This window comes from Bufo gargarizans, chromosome 2 (genome assembly GCF_014858855.1).
Source record: "Bufo gargarizans isolate SCDJY-AF-19 chromosome 2, ASM1485885v1, whole genome shotgun sequence".
Taxonomy (NCBI): domain Eukaryota; kingdom Metazoa; phylum Chordata; class Amphibia; order Anura; family Bufonidae; genus Bufo; species Bufo gargarizans.
In genome coordinates, this window is record NC_058081.1 from 536,262,372 (window position 1) to 536,289,934 (window position 27,563).

A 27,563-nucleotide genomic window follows, 5' to 3' on the forward strand; every position below is an offset into this window, starting at 1 on the left:
CAGTTCTGAAGGCAAAAGGGGGTCCAACACCGTATTAGTATGGTGTTCCTAATAATTCTTTAGGTGAGTGAATATATACATAAAATACACATAAAATAATAATGTATTTCAAATAGCCTAGTTTCCTAGACTAATAGACTCCCATTTCAGGTCAATTGAAAACGTAACATTTATTTTATTTATTAGGAATAATAAAGAAAGCGGGAGAACAAGGAAAATGTTTAAAATTCCAAGGTGCGGCAGGACTCTAGTGGCAGAGATAGGGGTTACTTCACCCATATATTCTGCCTCCTAACATTCGTCCATCCTTCCTTTTACTTATCATTTAGCGGTATACATTGTTCACCTAGATAAATCCGTGCTAGAGGATCACCTATTCTGTCGCATTAGATCAATTGCTTCCTATAACTCTATTTCTTTGGCACAACTCTCTGCCACTTATGGTCAGGGCGCAGATGAGTCTGCAGTCACTCTTTGCCGTGACACTTGGTCCTGCCTGCACCTGATCTAAAAACTAAGACTAGAGCTCCCCCAACATGTTTCACCACTGAATGTGGCTTCTTCAGGGGAATGGAGCTACTATCAAACTTAATAAATGTTACGTTTTAAATTGACCTGAAACGGGAGTCTATTAGTCTAGGAAACTAGGCTATTTGAAATACATTATTATTTGAATATCCCGGGTCCAAAGGGTCTCTGAAATATTATTACACATAAAATAAGCAACAACTCAGAGCTTAGCTTTCATTTTCTAAGCTGCTCTGGAAAAATGAAAGCTGAGCTCTGATTCACCATTAGACAGTATTGATAAATGATGAAGTTTGATACATCTTGTCTAGACAAATGTTTACTGATATATATCCCATCTCAGGCTACATGTGATGTGGCACAATTTCCGATCCTGGAAATACAATCCATTAGTACAGATGCTTCTTTTTATCCATGTTGTCAGTTAGTCACAGAAAGCTGCATTGTGTCCGTTTCATATACACCAGCATCTAATGCTTTCCGAAGCTTGAACCAGAAGAATTCATTGCCTTTGGGGTCTTCAGGCCAGTTAATGTATGTATTCTGCTTTATCAGCTTCCTTAATTTGTGATAGGCGGAAAGTCTAGAAAGAAATTGAACAACATTATGAGCTGTGAGGATCTCTGGCTGTGGGAATAAAAGCCTATCATAACACAAAAGATGTTCTCATCACACAGATGCCTCAATGGCTTTTCTACTAATGGGATTTCAAAAAGCTAAAACATCAAGAAACAGGACCTGGCATAATCCAGACAAGAAAAAGCAGATGCAATCTCGGTCTCACACACTCGGATGTCTCGAGCTACTGGAGTTCATCAGAGGACAGGAAACACATTTTCGGAGAGCTTATTGCTGTGATTGCTTAGTTCTACTATAAATAGCGTTTCAGGCTTTTCTGGCAGTATACAAACGCCTGGGAGATGTCCCAACTATGTAAGAATTCATAAAGATGCATGATACCTATGAAGGAGATCTGCATAAATTGATCAGAGACATTTTAGGGATGAGGACTGGACCACCATCCCCATCTTCAAGCATAAATACACTTGTCCATGTGGGGGATATAGACTTCACAGAGCACTTACCTATTCTACAGATAAAGAAAACAGACTTGGGTTTACACACAGACTTTGGTTTCCATACCAAAATTTAGCATGCCACCCCCCAAGCTTTCAAGTACACGTGCTTTATAACTGCCAGGCAACGCAGAACACAAAGCTCAATGCCCCAGATTTATGACTTTTTTAATTTTTATTTTAGTTCAGTGGAAGAAATTTTAATTAATAAAACTGTAAGAAATAGAAGTTTCCCTCCACCTCACCTACTTTATCCAAGGTCTATGTGGGAAAAAGGTAATTCACAAATATGGCGCTCCTTCTGAACACCATATTTATCAATGTATTTAGACCAGACAACTGGCATGAATACATTGATACATCTCCCCCTTACAGCCCTAAATCACTGCTTCCCTTCACATAATTTATTACTAAACTGGCTGTCTGCAGCCACCACTAGGGGGAGCTAGGAGCATAAGAATTTATACAGTTGTTGTAATAATATCTTTGCACTGAGCACTTTCATGTCAGAAAGAAATGTTCAAGGTAAACAGCAGAGACGGCCGGCACTCGCTCGTGTGTGCACGCTGGACAGGGAAGGAGCGAACTCCACTCCATACCGTACGAGAAATCCCTGCAGCTGTGTCTTCACAAATGCATATACTTTATTCTTTATTGAAATCATAGGTCTCAAACAACCAGGACGCGTTTTGGTACTCGTTGATGAAGGCACATTGCCGAAACGTGTCCTGGGTTGTTTGGGACCTATGATTTCAACAAAGAATAAAGTATATGCATTTATGAAGACACAGCTGCTGGGATTTCTCATACAGAAAGAAATGTTCAGCGCTGTGCATCTCCTTCCTCCAGGCCTCGTGGCAGTCACATGAAGATTAGCAGCTGGGAAAACAGCCCTCATTTTGGATAATCTTTAACCTACCTCCATCACAACAGGAGATGTAGCAATAAGTGGTGGGATCTGGATACTAAACACCCCCACAGCCCCTAGTAGTGCACCCCACTAGTGCCCCCCACAGCCCCTAGAAGTGTCCCCCACTGCCTCCAGTAATGGCCCCAGTAGTGCCCCCCACTACCCCTAGTAGTGCCTCCCACAGCCCCAGTAGTGCCCCCTGCCCCCAGTAGTGCCTCCCACAGCCCCTTGTAGTGTCCCCGACTACCCACATAGGTTAGGCTCCACCAACCTGCTTAATTTGTGACTAATTTTAGTCTGGCAGCGCCGGGGCCTGATGCTGGAGGCCTAGAGACTGCAGAAGTGCATATCATGCAGGTGAGATGAGCGCTCTGACAGGGGCCTGGCATTAAGTACAGTGAAAATGCCAGGCCGCGTAACATGTGAGCGCAGCGGACCCCCTCCCCCCGCCAAGCCCGGTCGCATCCTCCGAGACCGTGATCGTTACGCCCCTTTATATACCTCCATTGGTCAGTGACTTCAAAGCCCAGAATGAGCAGGGATATAAATGAGTAAACTAGAAGTTCTACTGAATATTTTCCTACAAAGCTATATATCGATCTGCTCAGCTCCTCCTGCTCTATAACATGCTGCAACTCATACACTGTGTTCAACGACAGGTTAAAAGGGTTGTCCGAGATAATAAAAAATGTCAGACAAGCTCCTCAATTTGCTAAAATAAAAAGTGTTTTACTGGACGCTTTCTCCACTGCCCTTCTCTGCTCCGCTGGTCTGGTCCTCCTGTTGCTACTTGTTTACAAACTGCCATGTCAGTGATGTGCAGGTTTACGGCATGTGACTGCTGCAGGCAATCACTGTCCTAAGCAGTAGACCACTGAAGCCAGTGATTGGCTGCAGTGGTCATGTGGTCACCCCTGCTGTTTGTAAACAAGCAGCAGCGGGAGGACCGGACCAGAGGCGCAGAGAACGGCACTGGAGACAGAATAAGTATAACATTGTTTTATATTCTAGCCAATTGGGGGTGTGTCCAAGATGTTTAACTATCTTGGACAACCCTTTTAACATCTGGTTTCTGTACTGTCTCTTCTTTTATGTAAAAAAATAATATGCTGGATAATATATGTCATTAAGGCTCTCTTCATATTCCTGCAAATATTTTCATTTCACTGGAGCAAAAAAATGAAAATAGTGTAGTGCTGGGTTAATTGATGCCTGATTGACCAAAAGTCAGTGTGGTCTTTCTGGTTTCTGTCATGATGTCTGTCCATCATATCAACAGGAAGCATTCCTAGTAACAGAACATGTCTATTATTCCCATCAAATACTGTGAGTGTCCTGGGAGGAAAAAATACTAAATAAAATTCTGAGTTCAGCATCTTCCCCTCTATAATGCAGTGCCCTCAGTTAGGGTTAGTAATGGAGAATTCTCAGATCTGCTAAAACATAGAATCACTATTGATATAACAACTGATATTGGCAGAATGGGAGGTTATGATTTATTTTATGTTTGAGCAAATTATTTACCAAGAGACTCAGGGGGAGATTTACCATGTATATGGAAGAAGATAAAGAACTAGCTGACTGCCTCAATGATTACTTCTGTTCAGTTTTTACAAAGGAAAATGAAGGAAAAGGACCTCAGTTAGGGAGGAAGACTAATGAATCTTTTGACGCATGTGTCTTTACAGAGGAAGAGGTTCTAAGTCAACTGTCTAAAATTAATACAAATAAGTCACAGGGGCCTGATGGGATACACCCAAAGCTATTAAAAGAGCTCAGCGGTGAACTAGCAAAACCATTAACAGATTTATTTAACCAATCACTGGCAACAGGAGTCGTCCCAGAAGATTGGAAATTAGCAAATGTTGTGCCCATTCACAAGAAAGGTAGTAGGGAGTAATCGGGCAACTATAGGCCAGTAAGCTTGACATCAATAGTGGGGAAATTAATGGAAACCATACTTAAGGAGAGGATTGCGGACCATCTAAAACCCCATGGATTGAAAGATGAAAAACAACATGGGTTTACTTCAGGGAGATCATGTCAAACTAATCTTATTGATTTTTTTGATTGGGTGACTAAAATAGTAGATGGAGGAGGTGCAGTAGACATCGCTTATCTAGACTTTAGTAAGGCTTTTGATACTGTCCCACATAGAAGGCTTATCAATAAAGTGCAGTCATTGGGCTTGGACTCCCATATTGTTGAATGGATTAGGCAGTGGCTGAGGGACAGGCAACAGAGGGTTGTAGTCAATGGAGTATATTCAGACCAAGGTCTTGTTACCAATGGGGTACCTCAGGGATCTGTTCTGGGACCCATATTGTTTAATATCTTTATCAGCGAAATTGCAGAAGGCCTCAATGGTAAGGTGTGTCTTTTTGCTGATGACACAAAGATTTGTAACAGGGTTGATGTTCCTGGAGGAATACACCAAATGGAAAAGGACTTAGGAAAACTAGAGAAATGGTCAAAAATCTGGCAACTAAAATTTAATGTTGATAAGTGCAAGATAATGCACCTGGGACGTAAAAACCCAAGAGCAGAATATAAAATCAGTGATGCAGTCCTAACCTCAGTATCTGAGGAAAGGGATTTAGGGATCATAATTTCAGAAGACTTAAAGGTAGGCAGACAATGTCATAGAGCAGCAGGAAATGCTAGCAGAATGCTTGGGTGTATATGGAGAAGCATTACCAGTAGAAAGAGGGAGGTGCTCATGCCGCTCTACAGAGCACTAGTGAGACCTCATTTGGAGTATTGTGCTCAGTACTGAAGACCATATCTCCAGAAGGATATTAATACTTTGGAGAGAGTTCAGAGAAGAGCTACTAAACTGGTACATGGATTGCAGGATAAAACTTACCAGGAAAGATTAAAGGACCTTAACATGTATAGCTTGGAAGAAAGACGAGACAGAGGGGATATGATAGAAACTTTTAAATACATAAAGGGAATCAACAAGGTAAAAGAGGAAAGAATATTTAAAAGAAGAAAAACTGCTACAAGAGGACATAGTTTTAAATTAGAGGGGAAAAGGTTTAAAAGTAATATCAGGAAGTATTACTTTACTGAGAGAGTAGTAGATGCATGGAATAGCCTTCCTGCAGAAGTGGTAACTGCACATACAGTGGAGGAGTTTAAGCATGCATGGGATAGGCATAAGGCCATCCTTCATATAAGATAGGGCCAGGGGCTATCCATAGTATTTAGTATATTGGGCAGACTAGATGGGCCAAATGGTTCTTATCTGCCGACACATTCTATGTTTCCATGTCCCTACACCATGGTTTTGGCACTGAGAAGTCACACAACTTTGTTTTGCGACTTTTTTAAGGCGGTTGCGCCTAGTTTCTAAAAAGGGGGCAGTGTTTGGGCAAGGCCATCACCCACAGCACATTTATCATAATTTCTGCCAAAAAGTGGCATAAATAATGACTGAAATCTATGCCAGCAATGAGCTGGAGTACATTTCAGTCTGGCGCATGGACTGACAAAGGAGGTATTTAATCATAAGTAGTATTCTGGTTATATGAAGTTATTTTCTATCCACAGGGAAAGCTATTAGATCGATGGGGCAACGCAGGTTATGAGGTCCCCTTTCTCCTGATCGGAGGGGACCCTAGTGGTAATACCACCACCTATCTATAACTTATATCCTATTTATAACTTCATCTAACAGTAATACCCCTTTAAATTTTGTACCTCGTTATGAATTAACCCCTTTAGGACACAGCCATATTTCACCTTAAGGACCAGGCCATTTTTTGCAAATCTGAACAGTGTCACTTTAAGTGGTGATAACTTTAAAGCACTTTGACTTATCCAGGCCATTCTGAGACAGTTTTTTCGTCACATATTGTACTTCATGACACTGGTAAAATGAAGTAAAAAATAATAATTTTTATTTATAAAAAAAAGACCAAATTTACAAAAAAATTGTAAAAATTTGCACATTTCCAAGTTTCAATTTCTCTACTTCTATAATACATAGTAATACCTACAAAAATAGTTATTACTTTACATTCCCTATATGTCTACTTCATGTTTGGATCAATTTGGGAAGGATATTTTATTTTTGGGGGATGTTAAAAGGCTTAGAAGTTTAGAAGCAAATCTTGAAATTTTTATGAAATTTTCAAAAACCCACTTTTTAGGGACCAGTTCAGGTCTGAAGTCACTTTGTGAGGCTTACATAATAGAAACCACCCAAAAATAACCCCATTCTAGAAACTACACCCCTCAAGGTATTCAAAACTGATTTTACAAACGTCGATAATCCTTTAGGTGTTCCACAAGAGTTAATGGCAAATGGTGATAAAATTTCAGAATTTCAATATTTTGGCAAATTTTCCATTTTAATCCATTTTTTCCAGTAACAAAGCAAGGGTTAACAGCCAAACAAAATGCTATATTTATTGCCCCGATTCTGTAGTTTGCAGAAACACCCCATATGTGGCCGTAAACTACTGTACAGGCACACAGTAGGGCGTAGAGGGAAAGGTGCGCCGTATGGTTTTTGGAAGGCAGATTTTGCTGGACTTTTTTTGACACCCTGTCCCATTTGAAGCCCCCCTGATGCACCCCTAGAGTAGAAACTCCATAAAAGTGACCCCATCTAAGAAACTACACCCCTCAAGGTATTCAAAACTGATTTTTACAAACTGTGTTAACCCTTTAGGTGTTCCACAAGATTTAATGGAAAATAGAGATACAACTTCAAAATTTAACTTTTTGGGCGGGTTTTCCATTTTAATAAAAAAAAATCCAGTTACAAAGCAAGGGTTAACAGCCAAATAAAACTCAATATTTATGGCTCTGATTCTGTAGTTTACAGAAACACCCCATATGTGGTCGTAAACCGCTGTACGGGCACCCGGCAGGGTGCAGAAGGAAAGTAAAGCCATACGGTTTTGGAAGGCAGATTTTGCTGGACCGTTTTTTTTGACACCATGTCCCATATGAAGCCCCCTAATGCACCCCTAGAGTAGAAACTGCAAAAAAGTGACCCAATTTTAGAAACTACGGGATAGGGTGGCAGTATTGTTGGTACTAGTTTAGGGTACATATGATTTTTGGTTGCTCTATATTGCACTTTTTGTGAGGCAAGGTAACAAGAAATAGCTGTTTGGCACAGTTTTTATTTTTTGTTATTTTCAAAATTCATCTGACAGGTTAGATCATGAGGTATTTTTATAGACCAGGTTGTCACGGACGCGGCGATACCTAATATGTATACTTTTTTTTTATTTATGTAAGTTTTATGCAATGATTTCATTTTTTAAACAAAAAAGATCATGTTTCAGTGTCTCCATAGTCTGAGAGACATAGTTTTTGGGCAAATATCTTGGGTAGGGTATGATTTTTGCAGGATTTTGGGGTGCGTATGACTTTTTGATCGCTTGCTATTACACTTTTTGTGATGTAAGGTGACAAAAAATTGCTTTTTTTACACCGTATTTTAAAAGCAGGTTGTTACGGACGCGGCGATACCTAATATGTATACTTTTTTTTATTTATGTAAGTTTTACACAATGATTTCATTTTTGAAACAAAAAAAAATATCATGTTTTAGTGCCTCCATAGTCTGAGAGCCATAGTTTTTTCAGTTTTTGAGCAAATATCTTGGGTAGGGTATAATTTTTGCAATGAGATGACGGTTTGATTGGCACTATTTTGGGGTGCGTATGACTTTTTGATCGCTTGCTACTACACTTTTTGTGATGTAAGATGACAAGGTGACAAAAAAATAGCTTTTTTACACCGTTTTTTTATTTATTTATTTTTTTACGGTATTCACCTGAGGGGTTAGGTCATGTGATATTTTTATAGAGCAGGTTATTTCGGACGTGGCGATACCTAATATGTATACTTTTTTTTTATTTATGCAAGTTTTACACAATTATTTCATTTTTGAAACAAAAACAAAAAAATCTAGTTTTAGTGTCTCCATAATCTGAGAGCCATAGTTTTTTCAGTTTTTGGGCGATTATCTTAGGTAGGGTCTCATTTTTTGTGGGATGAGGTGGCGGTTTGATTGGTACTATTTTTACGACTTTTCTGATCACTTTTATTACCTTTTTTGGGAAGTAAGGTGGGCAAAATTTTAATTTCATCATAGTTTTCTATTTTTATGACGTTCACTGTTCGAGTAAAGTAACATGACCGTTTTGTAGCAGGATGCCTGAGAAGGCGTCCTGTTGCCATGGGAACCTTCCCCGTCTGCCACAACTGAGCAGACGGGGAAGGGGAAGGAGGGGAGCTCCCTGACTGTTAACCTTTTCCATACAACGAAAGGACCGCGGTATGGAAAGGGTTAAACGGCTAACATCACAGCACAGATATCAGCCGTTTATACCAGAGTGTCAGCAATGTGCTGACACTCTGGTATACCCACTGGACACCAATGAATATTCAAGAGGAGGTGGGCGGGGGATTGCAATCCCGCCTGCTGCACCGCCCGCCTCCCGCACCGCCTGCTACCCCCCCCTCCCGCCAGTATAAAACCATTCAGGGAGGCAGGGGGGGGGGTGAAAAATAAATTTTTGGGTCATTTTAAAGTTTCTGATCCCCGCGGATCAGAAACTGCAGAAAGCGCAATTTGACCCTGCGGTTTGCTGTGATCGCAGACATGGGGGGGTCACAGGACCCCCCGGCGCATCTAGCCAAGGTGCCTGCTCAATGATTTGAGCAGGCGCTAAGTTCCGATCACCGCCCGCCGGTGATCGGAACCATACATGACGTACCGGTACATCATGTGTCCTTAAGTACCAGGACTGTGTCTTGAAGAGGTTAAATATCTCCGACAGCGAAGGGCCCATCAAGACTGGTATACAGGGATGTAGCTAAAAGTTCATTGACCCTGGTGCAAGAGTTCAGCTTGGGCCCCCCTTCCCTCAGTGCTTTGTGGCCAGTGGCAGGGAAGCACATAGCTTTCATGAGGTAAACATTTAAACAGCACCCCCCATGCCAAATTCTTGATCTAACCCCTTCACTCCAACCAGAGGTGTAACTTGACATGCACTTTCTATAATACCAGTGTATTCTTATGTGGCACAAGGTTCTTTGGTCCCCCTCAGGCTCCTGGGCCCGGTAGGCCTCTGCACCCCTACATCTATGCCCCTACTGGCATAGTACATGTCAGTCTTGATAGATCAGGGTCTTTGTGCGTGATTTCCACTCTCCATTTTCTTTCAAATGACATCCACACACTAAATGTACTTGAATGTAATCCTATTGCATCTATTTGGCTCTCATTATACTGATTAGTTTACAGGATCTTTAAAAAGTGGATTACCTGCATGCACAGTTTGCATATGGATCTGGAGTATTCAGAGGAAGTCCAGTGAAAGTAATGTTCTGGTAAGTCATACATGTAAGAATATTGCGATGGTAAAGTCTGCAATAAAATTAATCCCATACAGGGACGGTGCAAGGATTTTTGCCGCCCTAGGCAACGATCCATTTTGCCACCCCCTCATGTCATTCACTCACTCACTGACAGACACTCACTCACTGGCAGACAAACACACACATATACTCACTGACAAACACACAGACACTTACTGACCGACAGACATCCACACTCACTGACATACACTCACTCACTGACATACACACACAGACAGTCAATGACAGACACACATACATTTACTGACAGAAAGACAGACATACATACACTCACTCACTGACATGAAAACACAGGCAGAAACTCACTCAAACACTTAAACCCTCACCTCCCTGGGGTCCAGTGTGGTGCAGCTCCTCAGTCCTCCAGCGCGCCGTTTAGTATGCCGGGGCCGGAATAATGTCATATTCCGGCATCACAGAGGGCGCGCGAGGGAGGAGTGGGGAGCTACTAGAACAGCCTCCCTTGCCGCCCGCCTCCTCTCCACCGGTAATTTACTGGCAGAGCAGGCACCTGCCATCAGGGTAAGCAGATGCCTGCTCTGCCATATTTAAAAAGGACCTCCACCTTCTGGCTCCCCTGTAACAGCGCTGGGGGCGGCTCAAGAGCCGCTCATCCAGGGCTGCAGCCCCAGTCAGGGGGAGCCCACCAGGGCGCCCCCAGCAGGTTGGCGCCCTAGGCGAACGCCTAGTTCGCCTATATGGTTGCGCTGGCCCTGATCACATATATGAGTATGCTGTATATTTGGAAATCCCTAGTATGCCCTAAAATCCATGCAGATTTTTTTTCTTGTAAATGGGAGTTTGTAAATCGCCATTCACTTACCGGTATATTGTACTGTACTTTGAGTAAAAAGGCTTTAGAATATTGGGGCAGAATATTGTGCACCCTTTTTACTTTGTGCCAAATTTACTGACCAATTGGCCAGTTGTATGTAGACCTCATAGTAAACAGGCCCAGCCTGCCAATTTCCTGGTGGTCCAATCACAGTGTTCTACCTGTCCCATCCCGTCTGTGTGAGTTCTACCTGTCTCATCTCTATTAAAATGTGGTTATGCTATGGTTTGTGCCATGATCTTGCACAAATGGTAGAAAAAAATCCAGCTAAAATGAGTAGACAATCTTTGGTCATATCATGGTCTTTATCAGCACCAGAGAGGAGGTAGACACAGACTGGAAGAAGACAAGCACATATGTGAGAAAATTGTGGAGAGCATAGGGAGCGGTAGAAAGGTGGGTATGGGGAGAAGTCTGTGGGAGAAAGAGGTGAATAGGGAGCTGTCTATGAATGGGCAATGTTGAGAGCAGTCTGTGTGAGAAAGGGGGCTTGGGGAGCAGTATTTCAGAATGTGCAGTGATGGGAAGAAGTCTGTGAGTGAGATACATAAGGGAACTTCTATGTGAAACGGGGTTTGGGAGCTTTCTGTTTAATGGGGCTTGGGGAACAGTCTGCGAGAGGAAGACTAGACTATGATGAGCAGACTGTGTGAGAAAGGGAGGGCCATTCAGAGTAGTCTACATGTGAAAAACTGGGCACGTGGAGTAGTCTGTGTGAGAAAGAGGGGCATGGGGAGTATTCTGAGTGAGAAATAGGGGCATGGGGGGTATTCTGACTGAGGAAGAGGGGCATGGGGGGTATTCTGAGTGAGGAAGAGGGGCATGGGGGGAATTCTGAGTGAGGAAGAGGGGCATGGGGGGTATTCTGAGTGAGGAAGAGGGGCATGGGGGGTATTCTGAGTGAGGAAGAGGGGCATGGGGAGTATTCTGAGTGAGGAAGAGGGGCATGGGGAGTATTCTGAGTAAGGAAGAAGGAAATCAGCGATATTCTGTGTGAGGAAGAAGGGCATGGGGGTATTCTGTGTGAAGAAGAGGGGCATGGGGAGTATTCTGAGTGAGGAAGAGGGGCATGGGGGTATTCTGAGTGAGCAAGAGGGGTATAGGGGGTATTCTGTGTGAGGAAGAAGGGCATGGGGGGTATTCTGAGTGGGAAAGAGGGGCATGGGGGGTATTCTGTGTGAGGAAGAGGGGCATGAGGGTATTCTATGTGAGGAAGAGGGGCATGGGGGGTATTCTGAGTGAGGAAGAGGGGCATGGGGAGTATTCTGAGTGAGAAAGAAGGGCATGGAGAGTATTCTGAGTGAGGAAGAGGGGCATGGAGAGTATTCTGAGTGAGGAAGAGGGGCATGGAGAGTATTCTGAGTGAGGAAGAGGGGCATGGAGAGTATTCTGAGTGAGGAAGAGGGGCATGGAGAGTATTTTGAGTGAGGAAGAGGGGCATGGGGGGTATTCTGAGTGAGGAAGAGGGGCATGGGGGGTATTCTGAGTGAGGAAGAGGGGCATGGGGTATTCTATGTGAGGAATAAGGGCATGGGGGTATTCTATGTGAGGAATAAGGGCATGGGGGTATTCTGTGTGAGTAAGAGGGGCATGGGGGTATTCTGTGTAAGAAATAGGGTCACGGGGAGTATTCTGAGTGAGGAAGAGGGGCATGGGGGTATTATTTGTGAGGAAGAGGGGCATGGGGGGTATTTTGTGTGAGGAAGAGGGGCATGGGGGTATTCTGTGTGAGGAAGAGGGGCATGGGGAGTGTTCTGTGTGAGGAAGAGGGGCATGGGGAGTATCCTGAGTGAGGAAGAGGAGTTGGAGTAGTTTGTGTTAGAAAGAGGGGATCATGGGGAGCAATCTTTGTTGCATTTCTGTCAATAAGGAGGTCTAACTGACTGGCCAATCTGGAGGTTCAGTCAGCAGACCAATCAGGAGGCTGTTAGGGTAACCAATCAAGCCACCCAGAATTCTACTGAAACCTGCCTTGCCCTGACATCTCTGGCACTTTTAGGTTTAGGGAAATTATCTACACCTAGCCTACCAAGGGGATGTAACTTCACAGAAAAGGGGAAGTGGCCTAATATGCAACATTTTGTGTGAAAATTGTGCCACAGCTCTGGAGTAAAATTCTGTCTCCAGCTAAGCCAACCAATAGTTTGTGTACAGTCTAAAACTGTCTATTCATTCACAAAAGTTATCATCCAACCTGAGACCCTGAGATACATTTAGTGCATGTCTAGACAGCCTGTCTGAGCTTAGTCTGCCTGATTGTGTCACACATCCTGGTGCTACACTATTGTTAAAGTGTAAGGACTGTATTAGACCTGCAGATCAGAATTTAAATTGTCGGGAAGAAAGCGTTCCTTACCAACAATCGCCTGCTCGTCAGTGAAGGAGATTGCTGCTATTACATGCAGCGATCTTCTCCACAGTATGAGGAGGAGCGATCACTAATGTCAGAGCTCGTCCTGATACAGAATCATTGTTTGCCTGCAGCAGACAGTGATTACGGTAGATAGTACGATCTACCACCAACAAACAATGATTTTTTTTAGCATGCATAAAAGATGTGATTGCCTGATGAATGAGGATTTACTCGTTCATCAGGTAATTGGTGGCACTTTTACACAGGCAGATTATCAATAATGAGCGTTCCTATGAACGCTTGTTAACGATGATCTGGTCAACTATCTGCAGGTCTAATACAGCTCTAATATTGTTTGTTCTGATCCGGCTCTTTCTTGACTGCTTTCTTTTATTACGCCTTCCCTTTCCTCATTGTATTGACCTTGCACTGTCTGATTTCCCATTTGCCTGCCATTCTGTCACTTATAGTTCCTTCATGGTATGACTCTTCTTTGCCTCTGACACTGTTTTTGGAACTTGCTTCTCTTAAGCTGGGTTCACAGTGGATTATGACCTAGTTCGGACCGCCTGTCGGGGTGGTATTTGTTTGACTACCCCAGAGGCGTATCTATCACGAGGCAAACAAGGCATTTGCCTAGGGCGGCACTTGCCAATGGGGCGGCAAAATGCCTTGTTTGCCTAGTGATAGTAAAATGTGCCAAACTTTTTTTCCCCTTTGTCCGCTGCTTGCCGATCCGAATCCGATCCTTCACTATGCGAGCCGAATCGTCGGCGCCGCATAGTGAAGCAGGGACCCTCCTCTCGAGTGCTCCTGACTTCCTCCCGACCTCAGGTGTTCCGTAATTTTCAACTACTGCGCCTGCGCCGAGCCGTCTTTTTCGCGCATGCGCAGTGGGCCGGAATATTCACAACACAAGCGGCAGCCACAGGAAAAGTCTCTACATACCTCCCTCCTCACACAGCCACAGAACAGAGTTGGCCACTTCGCCTGACTCCTGGCCTGCCCTGCGAGGAATGTCCAGATCCAGTCCAGGCAGAGGAACAGGAGTGAGTGAGACGAGAGTTAAAAAGCAAATAGTGCACTGTGAGAGTGAGACTCATAAATAAAGGTGGTATGTCAGACTGTCTATGGTGGCCCTGGCCTCTCCTTGAGGCTGCCCCATACAGACTGTATGGGGCAGCCTCAAGGAGAGGCCAGGGCCACCATAGACAGTCTGACACACATGCCACCTTTATTTATGGGGGCAGTCACAAGGAGAAACTAAACTGAATGGGGGCTGCCACAAGCAAATAGTGCACTCTGCACTGTGTCATAAATAAAGTTGGTATGTCAGACTGTCTATGGTGGCCCTGGCCTCTCCTTGAGGCTGCCCCATACAGACTGTATGGGGCAGCCTCAAGGAGACGCCAGGGCCACCATAGACAGTCTGACACACATACCACCTTTATTTATGACACATTGCAGAGTGCACTATTTGCTTGTGGCAGCCCCCATACAGTTTAGGGTCTCCTTGTGGCTGCCCCGGCGGCCCGCGCCCCCCCATACAGTATAACGTCTCCTTATGTCTGCCCCCATACAGTATGTATAATGTCTCCTTGTGGCTGCTCCCACCCCCCATACAGTATATTGTCTCCTAGAGGCTGCCCCCATACAGTATAACATCTCATTGAGGCTGCCCCCATACAGTATAATGTCTCCTTGAGGCTGCCCCATACAGTATAATGTCTCCTTGAGGCTGCCCCCATACAGTATAACATCTCCTTGAGGCTGCCCCATACAGTATAACGTCTCGTTGAGGCTGCCCCCATACAGTATAACGTCTTCTTGAGGCTGCCCCATACAGTATAACGTCTCCTTGAGGCTGCCCCATACAGTATAACATCCCCTTGTGTTTTTTATTTTCTTTTAACCACTTCAACCCCGCTAGCTGAAACCCCCTTCATGACCAGGCCACTTTTTACACTTCTGCACTACACTACTTTCACCGTTTATTGCTCGGTCATGCAACTTACCACCCAAATGAATTTTACCTCATTTTCTTCTCACTAATAGAGCTTTCATTTGGTGGTATTTTATTGCTGCTGACATTTTACTTTTTTTGTTATTAATCAAAATGTAACGATTTATTTTGCAAAAAAATGACATTTTTCACTTTCAGCTGTAAAATTTTGCAAAAAAAATGACATCCATATATAAATTTTTCACCAAATTTATTGTTCTACATGTCTTTGATTAAAAAAAAATGTTTGGGCAAAACAAAATGGTTTGGGTAAAAGTTATAGCGTTTACACACTATGGTACAAAAATGTGAATTTCCGCTTTTTGAAACAGCTCTGACTTTCTGAGCACCTGTCACGATTCCTGAGGTTCTACAATGCCCAAACAGTAGAAAAACCCCACAAATGACCCCATTTCGGAAAGTAGACACCCTAAGGTATTCGCTGATGGGCATAGTGAGTTCATAGAACTTTTTATTTTTTGTCACAAGTTAGCGGAAATTGATGATTTTTTATTTATTTTTTTCCTTAGGTGTCTGCCAGGACATAGGAGCTCCGCCCAACATCCATACCCACTTAGCTCGTATGCCCTGGCAAACCAGATTTCTCCATTCACATCAATCGATGTGGATGAATAAATCATTGCCGGGATTTTTATTTTTTTTTACATACAAAGTGTTTGCCAAAGCACTCAGCTCGTATGCCTCGGCAAACGTATCTGTTACTGCAGAGTAGAAATCTCGTCTTGCAGCGCCGCATACACCGACTTGCGCGTAATCTGACAGCAGCGCAATGCTTCTGTCAGAATGCACATCAGTGCTGCAGCTAGTTGATCGGTTGGTCCACCTGGAAGGTAAAAAAAGAAAAAAGAAAAAACCAGGCCGCAACAATTTTATTGACTTTGGAACAGAACATATAAACTTTAACTTTTTGAACTAAACATTAACCTTTTTGCTTACTGGTGTTTTTTTTTGTTTTTTTTTACCTTTATAGAACAAACCTCTCCTTCCCCATGGGTCAATGTGCAAAGCGCAAATCGCCCAAAGATGTGGCGAAGTGCGTTATGCACTTTGTCCTAGGTGAAAGGAGACGTTTGCAGCAGCTGTGTGAGTGAATGGGCCCTAATAGCCCTGTGTGCCTGTCCTGGTGAGATGTGATCCCTATGCTAGGTGTACCTGTGTGTGGTACTTCCGGAAACACTCCCCTAAGCATAGTGCAGGGTGGTCAGGACAGTCAGGACAGAAATAGCGGGTGTCACGCCTTATTCCACTGCTGCTACAGACACGACATTTTTTTCGGGGTGGCGGTCGGTTTGAGGTACCAGGAACGACACTGGGGAAATGTCGCTCGTGTAGACGGCTAACTACACTGGTGGATGGGGCCACGGAACCTCCTGGGTACAGGAGGTTCGCGATGATCTCTTCCTGAAATTTGAGGAAGGATCCAGTTCTCCCAGCCTTACTGTAGAGAACAAAACTATTATACAGAGCCAATTGAATTAAATATACAGACACCTTCTTATACCAGCGTCTGGTTCTGGTGGAAACTAAATACGTAGACAACATCTGGTCATTGAAGTCCACCCCTCCCATGTGAAGGTTCTTGTCGTGGACTGAGAGGGGCTTTTCAATGACACGGGTTGCTCGCTCAATTTGTATTGTCGTGTCTGCGTGAATGGAGGAGAGCATGTAAACGTCACGCTTGTCTCTCCATTTCACCGCGAGCAGTTCTTCGTTACACAGTGCGGCCCTCTGCCCCCTTGCAAGACGGGTGCTAACGAGCCGTTGGGGGAAGCCCGCGCGACTAGTTCGCGCGGTACCACAGGTGCCAATCCGTTCTAGAAACAAATGCCTAAAGAGGGCCACACTTGTGTAGAAATTGTCCACATAAAGATGGTACCCCTTGCCGAATAAGGGTGACACCAAGTCCCAGACTATCTTCCCACTGCTCCCCAGGTAGTCAGGGCAACCGACCGGCTCCAGGGTCTGATCTTTTCCCTCATAGACACGAAATTTGTGGGTATAGCCTGTGGCCCTTTCACAGAGCTTATACAATTTGACCCCATACCGGGCGCGCTTGCTTGGGATGTATTGTTTGAAGCCAAGGCGCCCAGTAAAATGTATCAGGGACTCGTCTACGCAGATGTTTTGCTCTGGGGTATACAAATCTGCAAATTTCAGGTTGAAATGGTCTATGAGGGGCCGAATTTTGTGGAGCCGGTCAAAAGCAGGGTGGCCTCTGGGACGGGAGGTGCTGTTATCACTAAAGTGCAGGAAACGCAGGATGGTCTCAAATCATGTCCTGGACATAGCAGCAGAGAACATGGGCATGTGATGAATTGGGTTCGTGGACCAATATGACCGCAATTCATGCTTTTTAGTTAGACCCATGTTGAGGAAAAGGCCCCAAAAAATTTTAATTTCGGAAACTTGGACTGGTTTCCACCGGAAAGGCTGGGCATAAAAGCTTCCCGGGTTAGCGGTTATAAATTGTGTGGCATACCGGTTTGTCTCTGCCACAACTAAGTCTAAGAGCTCCGCAGTCAAGAACAGGTCAAAAAATCCCAGGGCCGAACCGATCTGAGCTGTCTCAACCTGAACTCCAGACTGGGCGGTGAAAGGGGGAACTACAGGTGCGGCTGAAGTTGGGGACTGCCAATCAGGGTTTGCCAGCACCTCAGGGATTCTAGGGGCTCTACGGGCACGTCTTTGCGGTGGCTGCGACGGGGTCACTACTGCACGTGCCACCGTACCAGCTTCAACTGCCCTTCTGGTGCTCGCTACTTCACCAGGTTGTACGGCAGTGCTGGTACTAGGTCCAGGGAGGGCTGGGCTGCTGGTGTATGCCTCACCACGTAATCCGACAGCACCAGCCCCACTCTGCTGCTCTTGAAGCGGATCCTGCGCAACCTGCGGTCTAGCGACACGGGGCCGGGTACGCCTGGTGCTATCAGGGACCTCAGCCTCCTCGTCCGAACTTTGGGTCAGACTGCCACTGCTTTCTACAGGTTCGTATTCTGACCCGCTAGATTCATCAGATGAGGGTTCCCATTCCTCATCCGACTGGGTCAGAAGCCTGTAGGCCTCTTCAGAAGAATACCCCCTGTTTGACATTTGGGCAACTAAATTTAGGGGTATTCCCTGAGACTACCCAAGAAAAAAAAGCAAGCCTGTCTTACAAATGGGAGGCTAGCGAAGTACCGGAGGCCGCTGCGGTTGATAAAAAATATCAAAACTGATTTTTTTTATCGCCGCAGCGTGTTTAAAGTGAATGTGCAGTGATCAAAAAATATATATTTTTGTCACTGCGGTGGGGCGGGCGTGGGTGAACGCACGTGTGGGCGACCGATCAGGCCTGATCGGGCAAACACTGCGTTTTGGGTGGAGGGCGAACCTAAAGTGACACTAATACAATTATAGATCTGACCGTGATCAGTTTTGAACACTTCCAGATACTATAAAAGTACAAATGCTGATTAGCGATACGCTAATCAGCGAATCAGTGACTGCGGTGCGGTGGGCTGGGCGCTAACTGATCCCTAAACTACCTAACCAAGGGGCCTAAACTATACCTAAAACCTAACGGTCAATACCAGTGAAAAAAAAAGTGACAGTTTGCACTGATCACTTTTTTCCTTTCACTAGTGATTGACAGGGGCGATCAAAGGGGTGATCAAAGGGTTAATTGGGGTTCAGGGGGGTGATCTGGGGCTAGTATGTGGTGTTGGTGTACTCACTGTGTAGCCTGCTCCTCTGCTGGATCCAACCGACGAAAAGGACCAGCAGAGGTGCAGGCCAGCCATATAACAGATCATATTTACAAATATGATCTGCTATCTGGCACTCTGATTGTTTTTTTTAAAAATCAGCAACCTGCCAGCCGCGATCATTGGCTGGCAGGTTGCTGACGAAATACTCCTTGACGAAATGCCGGCCCGCGATGCGCATGCGCGGGCCGGCTGTGACCGAAATCTCGCGTCTCGCGAGATGACGCGCCGATGCGTCCAGGAGGAGTAAATCAACCACCTCCCGGACGCATCGGTGCGTACAGCGGTCGGGAGGTGGTTAAACTGGTATTTATCGCGATAAATTTCTTAATATTGTTATGCAAAACAGGAAAGAGTAGAGCCTAAAGAGGAAGGGGTTTGGCCGTGACAGGAAGGGGTGGGTAAAATTTATATTAGGGGGGTGCCTGAGTTTTGTCTCGCCTAGGGCAGCACAAAATCAAGATACACCACTGGACTACCCCAAAGCAGTATTCGAAAGTATCTTCAACAGGTAAAACAATGTGGCACTCACCATAAAATATTTTCTTTATTCATGAATCCATAAAATACATAGGCTTTGAAGTGCAAGATGCCAAACGGAGGTGAAAAAGGACCCCGCATCCCCCGTGGGATCCCCCTGTGAGCAGGGAAGAGCAAGGGGCACGAGGGGTTCCAGAGGAGAGCATGCCATTCACTCTTCCCTCCTCACTGGGGTTGGGCGAGGGGATCTGGCATCTTGTACTTCAAAGCCTATGTATTTTATGGATTCATGAATAAAGAAAAGATTTTATAGTGAGTGCCGCATTGTTTGGACTGTGAAGTATTTGATGCAGAGTACGACTTATGCATTGCTTGCTGTCCCTGGACAAGTTCCATAGAGTTCGATGGTATCTCAGTGATTGGAGCAGAGTAAGGTAGTGCCGACATATTTACTTTTTTGAAGTATTCTAAAGTATATCACAACCGGCATTGAAATTGCCATGTGGTGGTGTACCATGTGGTGTAAACCCACCTCAAAACAAAGTGTGAGACAAAGCAAACGAACTCCAAGCAACAAACAAACAAAGAATGATAGCCAATAGAACATTTTACTATTCCTAAAAGAAGACAGACATTGATGCCTAAAACCACTGAACTGTACCCATGTGGTACCATAAAAGAGGAACATGGGTGAAAACGTTGAAGGGGTATTCCCATCTGGGACATTTATGGCATATTGATAAGACAAGCCATATATGTCCAATAGGTGCGAGTCCTGCTGAGCCCTGCCCCTATCTCAAGAACAAGGCCCTGATTTCAATGGAAAGCAAGCGGAGCATGCATTATTATCTATTCACTCCCATGAACTTCTGGTTATTTCCAGATTGAAGGGGTAGCCACACATGCGTGGCTTGATATCGATTGGTATTGCTATCCATGCTGTGGAACTTCTGGAAAATAGCTGAATGTGCTGGCTTGGCTGTTTTCGGAAGTCCCACAGGAGTGAATAAAGAGGACACTGTGCATGTACAATGTCCTCTCTGTTCATAGCAGGACCCTGTTCTTAAAATAGGAGCAGGTCCCAGAGGTGGACCCACACTTACTTCATTTAATGCATGTGTTCTCTGATTGGAGTTTGATCTTTCCCATCTAGCCCAGACCACCTTGACAAACTTTTTCTCGCTATGATTTGTGTCTGCACAGTTTGCAACACAGACATCTCTGTCTCCTCACTTTTCTAGCACCTGCCCTACCTTTCCCAATCTACAAAAACTTCCAATCCTGCTGATACCCCTAATTGTATTCCTATTGCTGCCCATTCCTCCCCTATTAAGGTATTTACAGTACTGTATGGCTTCAAGTCCTCAAATACCGTAGTTCAGAAATATCTATAATTAACCCTATTTCACAAAAAATTTGGCAAATAGATATTACCCCAAATATAATAGTGCAAGATACTAAGTGCCCCAGGAGCGAACTGGCCATAGACCTTACCGGGAAGATTTCTGTAAACTGATACCCAGTGGGCCACCTGAGCCTTCTTCATGGCCACTGGCCGGCTACCTTACATTCAGACACTCTCAGCTTTAAAGGGAATTGGCCACCAGTGACCTCCCTATTCAACAGTTTGCATAGACACATGGATGTGGTTCACCTGATTAATGCTGTTTTTCTTTTGTTGATCCGAGGCTCTGTTCCTGAGTTATGATACTTTTTCTTAATATGCAAAATGGGCCTTTGGTGCAATAAGGACATCACTGTTGCATTCAAGCTCCACTAATTTCTGTGGCCAGCCCCTACTTGGCTTTGATTGACAGGGCCAGGCAGTGGAAAAGCAGCGATGGAGCTGTTGGTCACAGATGGTGAAGCTTGGGTGCAACAAGGGCAATGGTGATGCCCTTGTTGCGCCAAAGGCCTAATTTGCATATTAAGAAAAAGTATCATAACTCGGAAAGGGAGCCTCAGATCAACAAAAGAAAACCAGGTGAGTTACAACTGTGTGTCTATGCAAAGAGTTCGAGATGGAGGTACTTGGTGACAGATCCCCTTTAATTAACAGTGGAACCTCAGATTCTTATGTACTCAGCTGTTGTAGGTACCCGCCTAGATTCAACTGTATCACCATTCTCAGGACAGTGATACAGTTGAACACTGTGGGAGAGCACGGGAGCTCATAGCTCCATGTCCTGACGTCCACCATCATAGGTCTCAGGCTATTAGGCCTGAGCCTATAAGGCAGTAAAACAGCAGGGGCCTAGCAGGCCTAGACCTACAGCATGCTCCAGGGCCCGAGAACAGGACCCGGGTGAGTATTAGATTTTTTGCAGCAGAAAAACAAATACAGTGATTTTCATTGCAGTTGGCCAGAAAAAAAATCAATTGTAAGTAATAGGAGAATCCATTAATCCCTTCCCGCCTAGCGCCGTATTATGTTTTAAACAGCAGATACCTGGGGCCAATGAATGCGATTGGTGATAACATTGATCCCATACATTTAACCCCTCAGATGCCGTGGTCAAACATGACCAGCACCCGCTCCCCCTAGTGGGGATCGTGGGAGCCGGATAGTGTGTGCGACAGTCTCGGTCCTCCTGAATGATATGAGGCTGACACACATAAGTTCCTATGTAGACCCAGCCTATGCAGGGCTCCAAAGGAACACAGTGTGATCCTCAGTCTCCAATGCTAATGCATTGACGTCTATGATATAAGCAATATGGTAATTACTTGTTAAAGTTCACCACAATTTCCACAAAATCAAAATAGATCAACAATAAAAAATAAACATCATGGCCATCTCCTCGTGCAAAAACACCCATACTATATAAAAATATTTATCCTAAACAGTGAAATGGAAAAAAAAAGTCAAAATGGCCGATTAGCCGATTGCGTCACTTCACACAAAAAAAAATAATTAAAGTTATATACACCACAAAATGGTATCAATGAAAAGTACAGATCGCCCCTTAGGCTGTCACATAAGATATTCAGCCGATCAGTCTCTGATCAGGGAGTCAGTTTTAAAAAGAACAGACCCCCTGCAGCTTGTGCAAAGTGGCAAAGGATTGGCCAAATGCACACATAGTTCTGGGTGAACATGACCAACATTTTATAACCTGACTCACATTTTCAGCTATTGTGAAAAAAAAAAGTTTATTTTCAGTTCTCAATCTCAAGCAATGATCGGCTATGATTTGCAATTTTGCCAACTGTTCTCTCATGAGTATGGGTGGCTTTAAAGGGGTATTCCTATCAGCAGTTTTCATACTTACCTGCGGCGAGTGCGACGTTCACTTCCTGGATTCGGCTGGGCGGGCTCAGTCAGCTTGATTGACGTCTTCTCCCGGCCGGGCCGCGCTTGTGCAGAAGACTGAAGATTTTCTCCCAGCCGGGCCACGCAATGTCCTGAACACGCATGCAGCCTCGCATGCGCCATGGTGACTTATTCCTGGCCTGTACTATACTAACCAGGAAGAAGTCATCATGGCGCATGTGTGGCGGCGTACGCGTTCAGGACATTGCGCTGCCCGGCCAGGAGAAAATCTTCAGTCTTCTGGGCAAGCACGGCCACAGGATGCGACAGGCGAGAGGTGGCCGTAAACAGGGGAGACGAAAGACAACAATCAGGTAAGAGGGGACTTATTTTCTCAAAAAGGGTGGGAATTGGGTAATAAAATGTATTTACAAAAATGATCACTGTCAAATCATTAACAGATTTAACAGTGATCATTGTGATGGGAATACCCCTTTAATTTATTAGGAACCCTCTTATATGTTTTTGTTGTGAGGGAGAATTTTCCTATTATATTTATTCTTTTAGATTCTTTTTAAAATAGTGACCCCATCCTTCTCTCTGTATTTTATCATGTGTACCAGTTTTGACAATGCATGTGGGTGTCTGCTAGCGAAGAAGATGCTTACCCATGAGAAGCTTTATGGCTGCGGTTGACTTACAGAAAAACGTCCCTGGGTGTGTTTCCTGTCTTCAACTACTGTATATAGGTCTGGTTGTTAAATATACCTAAAGGTATATTGCCACCTAGAGGATATTACACGTTATTGCTGCTTTATTCTAGATGTAATTGTTCTTCTTACCACTTTGCATATTTCTGAACATGTCCTTCACTTCAGAAGAAAGTCCATCGTCAATTCTGACTCACTACATACTTCATAGAATGAAAATTCACATTTTGTAATTATATGGTGACAAGTACACTATTCCACACCAGAGGCAACTAACCACTTGGGGGTAATGCACAAAGTCACTCAGCGCTATATAAAACAGTAACTGGATGTCTAAACTGCAACATCAGGGGGAGGTACACTAAGCTACCAGACATGAACTTGTGAAGTAATACTACCACTGGAAAAAATCTAGTGGAGCACTCATTCCACCCTTATGGTACTCTTGAGTTCTTCTTTGCTATTGACAGTGGCATACCTAGGGTGTTTGGCACCCGGGGCGGGTCCTTTCTCTGGCGCCCCCCAACACTTTTAAAAAAAATGGTACCCCCTCACAGTAGTATTACCCTCATTGTACAACCTTCATAGTACTTTTGTACAGATGTGTGCCCCCTCACAGTAGTTATGCCCACATTGTGCCCTCTCACAGTAGTTATGCCCACATTGTCACCCCCTCACAGTAGTTATTCCCTCTCTGTGCACCTTTCACAGTTGTAATACCCTTTTTGTGCCCCCTTCACAGTAATAATCCCCCTTGTGCCCCCTTCACAGTAATAATCCCCATTGTTCCCCGTTCATAGTAATAATCCCCATTGTGTCCCCTTTATGGTTATGATGCCCAGTACCCTTCACCGTAATAATGCCCATTGTGTCCCCTTAAAAGTTGTAATGCCCACTGTGCTAGTAATGCCCTCTGTGCCCCTCCATAGTAGAAATCCCCATTGTGCCCCCTTCACAGTAATAATGCCCACTGTGTTCCCCTCACAGTAATAATGCCCACGGTGCCCCCTTCATAGTAATACCCATTGTGCACCCTTTACAGTAATAATGTCCATTGTGCCCCCGTAATAGTAATAATGCCCATTGTGCCCCTGTTATAGTAATAATGCCCATTGTGCCCCCTTAATAGTAGTATTGCCCACTGTGCTAGTAATGACCTCTGTGCCCCCTCCATAGTAGAAATCCCAATTGTGCCCCCTTCACAGTAATAATGCCCACTGTGCCCCCTTCATTGTAGTAATGCCCTCTGGCTCTGTGCCCCCTCGATAGTAGAAAGGCCCATTGTGCCCCCTTCACATTAGTAATGCCCTCTGTGCCCCCTCCATAGTAGTAATGCCCTCTGTTCTCCCTCCATAGTAATAAAGTCCTGTGTGCCCCTTTCATAATAATAAAGTCCTCTGTGCCCCCTCCATAGTTATAAAGCCCTCTGTGCCCCCTCTCTTTTAAAAAAAACCCACAGTAACTACTCACCTTGTCCAGCTCCTGAAGCTCACATATTTCTCTTCCCTGCAGACACAGATCGCTCTGCACCACTGTGTGGGCAGAGCTTATGCAGATTACTGGGCTGCAGGCTCCGCCCACACACGACGACAGCGCCATCTGTGCCTGCAGACTGAATGGTGAAGCGGGGAGAAGTCTCCACTGGTTGTTAACCCTGCTGTGTGTCCTAACTGCTGTGGCTGTGTAACTTCCATAATGTATGCTGCCTTATGTATATAATAGTCAATGGGCTACTGTACAGGCTGGCACCGCTAGATGTTGCAGGTGTCACTGGGCAAAAGGAAACAGATTCCTTGTTGCCAGCTTTCAAGATGTTAAGGTATATATGGGGGGGGGGGGCTCGTCTGCACTTGGTTCATGCGGTGAGCGGATGGACACAAGGCGCAATTCACAACCCAGTTGAGGATACAAAGTATTTATTATTTTTTGGTTAGCAAAGACGACGCGTTTCGGGGTACGCAGACCCCTTTATCAAGTCTAAAAGAACAACACAAAATTTGATAATATAATATATATATATATATATATAAATGGACGAATCCATGGGTAAAAAGTTTTCTTTGGCCATTCAAGATGTTAAGGACAGTAGATGTGGACCCATTGTGCCAACTAACCAGTTTGGCTTTATGCTAAACCTAAGGGCGTTGTCTTGGTGGTTACCTGGTATTCACCCTTTAACCTCTGTACAGGGATCTGGACTTCGTTGCAAGGAACCAACCAGGCCGATACCTCCTGGAGTAGTCCTGGTGTGGTTGGCTGTTGACCCACACAGGTCAGAGACACCAGTGCAAAGCACCAAGAACACGGAAAAAGCGTAGCCTGAACACAGTTCAATAGTCAGGGCGGGCTAAGCCAATTCTCCGCAACCCCTCCTCCTGCAGCTAGTTTAGATTGCTCATGCTCACCATATAAACCCCCACCAGTCCAAAAATATGAAAACAAAATGATTGCTAATGCTGGACAGGAAAAGTCCAGAACTGGAAAATATGCGGCCTGGGCTGTATATGTACTGTGGCAATGTGAATAGTGATGGGTGCAGTAAAGTCCCGGGAAGCATAAAAAAGGGGTGTTGTTTGTACCAGGAGTATGTCACCAAGGGGCCCGCCCTTGGTGAAGTAAAGGCCCTAGATATAGTTGGCCACCAATTTAGTTGGTGGACACCAAGACAGTTAACTTAGCTGGCTCCAGCTAGCCTAGGGCGGGCTTTTACTGGGAACAGGTTATGTGTTGGGTGGGTACCTGTTCCCCATGCTCCAGTCCGGGATTTTGGAATATGCCCATGTCCAGGGATGGTATTTAATTCTGTTACTGGACTTGGGTGTGGCTCCAGTCTAGGGAAGGAGACAGAGTTTTTGTGAAACACAGTCCTGCTGAAGGCTCTGGAAGAGTGGTCTCAGCTGGGCTGGCTGAGGGGCCACGGGGCTAGGTGCTAGCCAGATTGTTGGGGGACGCCGTGACGCTTGGGCGCAAGTGGTCACAAGGCCGGAGTCGGGAGGACTACTGGGCCACACTCCCCCATAAAGGCACTGGACTTTAGACCGTGTGTAAACGGTGCTCTGTACAGCCAGGAGGCTGATGGACATTGGGCTGGGAAAGCCGCATGTTATGACCATGTGTGAACGGTGCTTTAGGTGAGTCAGGTTATGTTATGTTTAGTTAGAGCCCAGCCGGGCCGGTGTTTATTTAGTATAATTTATGTTTGTTTTGCTGAGGTGCCAAATAAAGCGATGTTTGGACCTGAAACTTGGTGTCTGGCGAAGATACTTGTGTGAATAACCCCCGGAGAAGAGCTAATCCCCCACAGTACCCTTATTGCTTCTACACAATAGTTAGTTCCCCATCACAATAGAATACTCCCTTAGTGCCCCTTCACAGTTGAGATGCCCTCTTAATACTCCCACACAGTAGAATGCTTAATTAGTTCCCCCTTCACAGTAGTCATGCTCATTTAGTGCCCCCACACAGTAGTCAAGCCCCCTTATTGACCAAACAAAGTAAAATGCCTCCTTAGTGTCCCCAAAAAGTAGTTATACCCCCAGTTACAGTAGTGCTGGCTCCTTAGTGCCATTACAGTAGTATTGGCCCCACAGTGCTCATCTTACAATAGTGAAGCCCCTGTAGTGTTAATAAAATAAAAATAAATATTTACCTAACCCCGTCCCGCCGATGAATGGAAAACATCATGCTCTCCCCAGCAGCAGGCGTGATGTAGTGACGTCATCATACTTGCTGAGCTGAGCAGTAGACGCACAGGCTGGAGGATGATCCCAGACCTCTGTGCTACTCAATAGAAACAGAGGAAAAAGGAGCTCAAAATGCCAAAAAGTATTTTTATTAAAGCATGATTAAAATGACATAAATAATCAAGAGGTATGATGCCCTAAACATGATAAAAAAAGGAGCGGAGGATAAAAAAGTTAAACGCGCCACCCTGGGAGAAAAAAACCACACGGATCATCAAAATGGTGGAGTATCGTATACATGCAGCATGGGAATAAAGTACAAAATGGAAAATCCAAACCCATGCATAAATAGAGTATATAGGTCCCCGGTGAAGTTCCCGCTACCACATATACCTCAAATGGGCAATAGATGGTATGCAAAAATATATATAAAGAAAGTAAGAATATATTGCAGACCAGTCAATAATGAACCAAGTGAGTACAAAACAAGGTCCAAGGGCCCACAGAGGGTGGCGGAGAACAGGAACTCACCGGAGATTAAACGTGTGTGCTACTCAGC

At 44.7% G+C, this 27,563-nt stretch overlaps 1 protein-coding gene across 2 annotated transcripts in view; it reads right to left on the reverse strand.

Moving 5' to 3' along the window:
* Positions 1-829: 829 nt before the first annotated feature.
* Positions 830-27,563, reverse strand: part of LOC122926630 (toll-like receptor 13) — a 91,240-nt gene continuing 64,506 nt past the window's right edge. For both annotated transcript variants that reach the window (XM_044278064.1, XM_044278062.1), the window contains one exon: positions 830-1,111. In XM_044278064.1, coding sequence (XP_044133999.1) covers positions 949-1,111 — 163 coding nt within the window. In that variant the 3' untranslated portion in view covers positions 830-948. The remainder of the gene's footprint in view (positions 1,112-27,563) is intronic.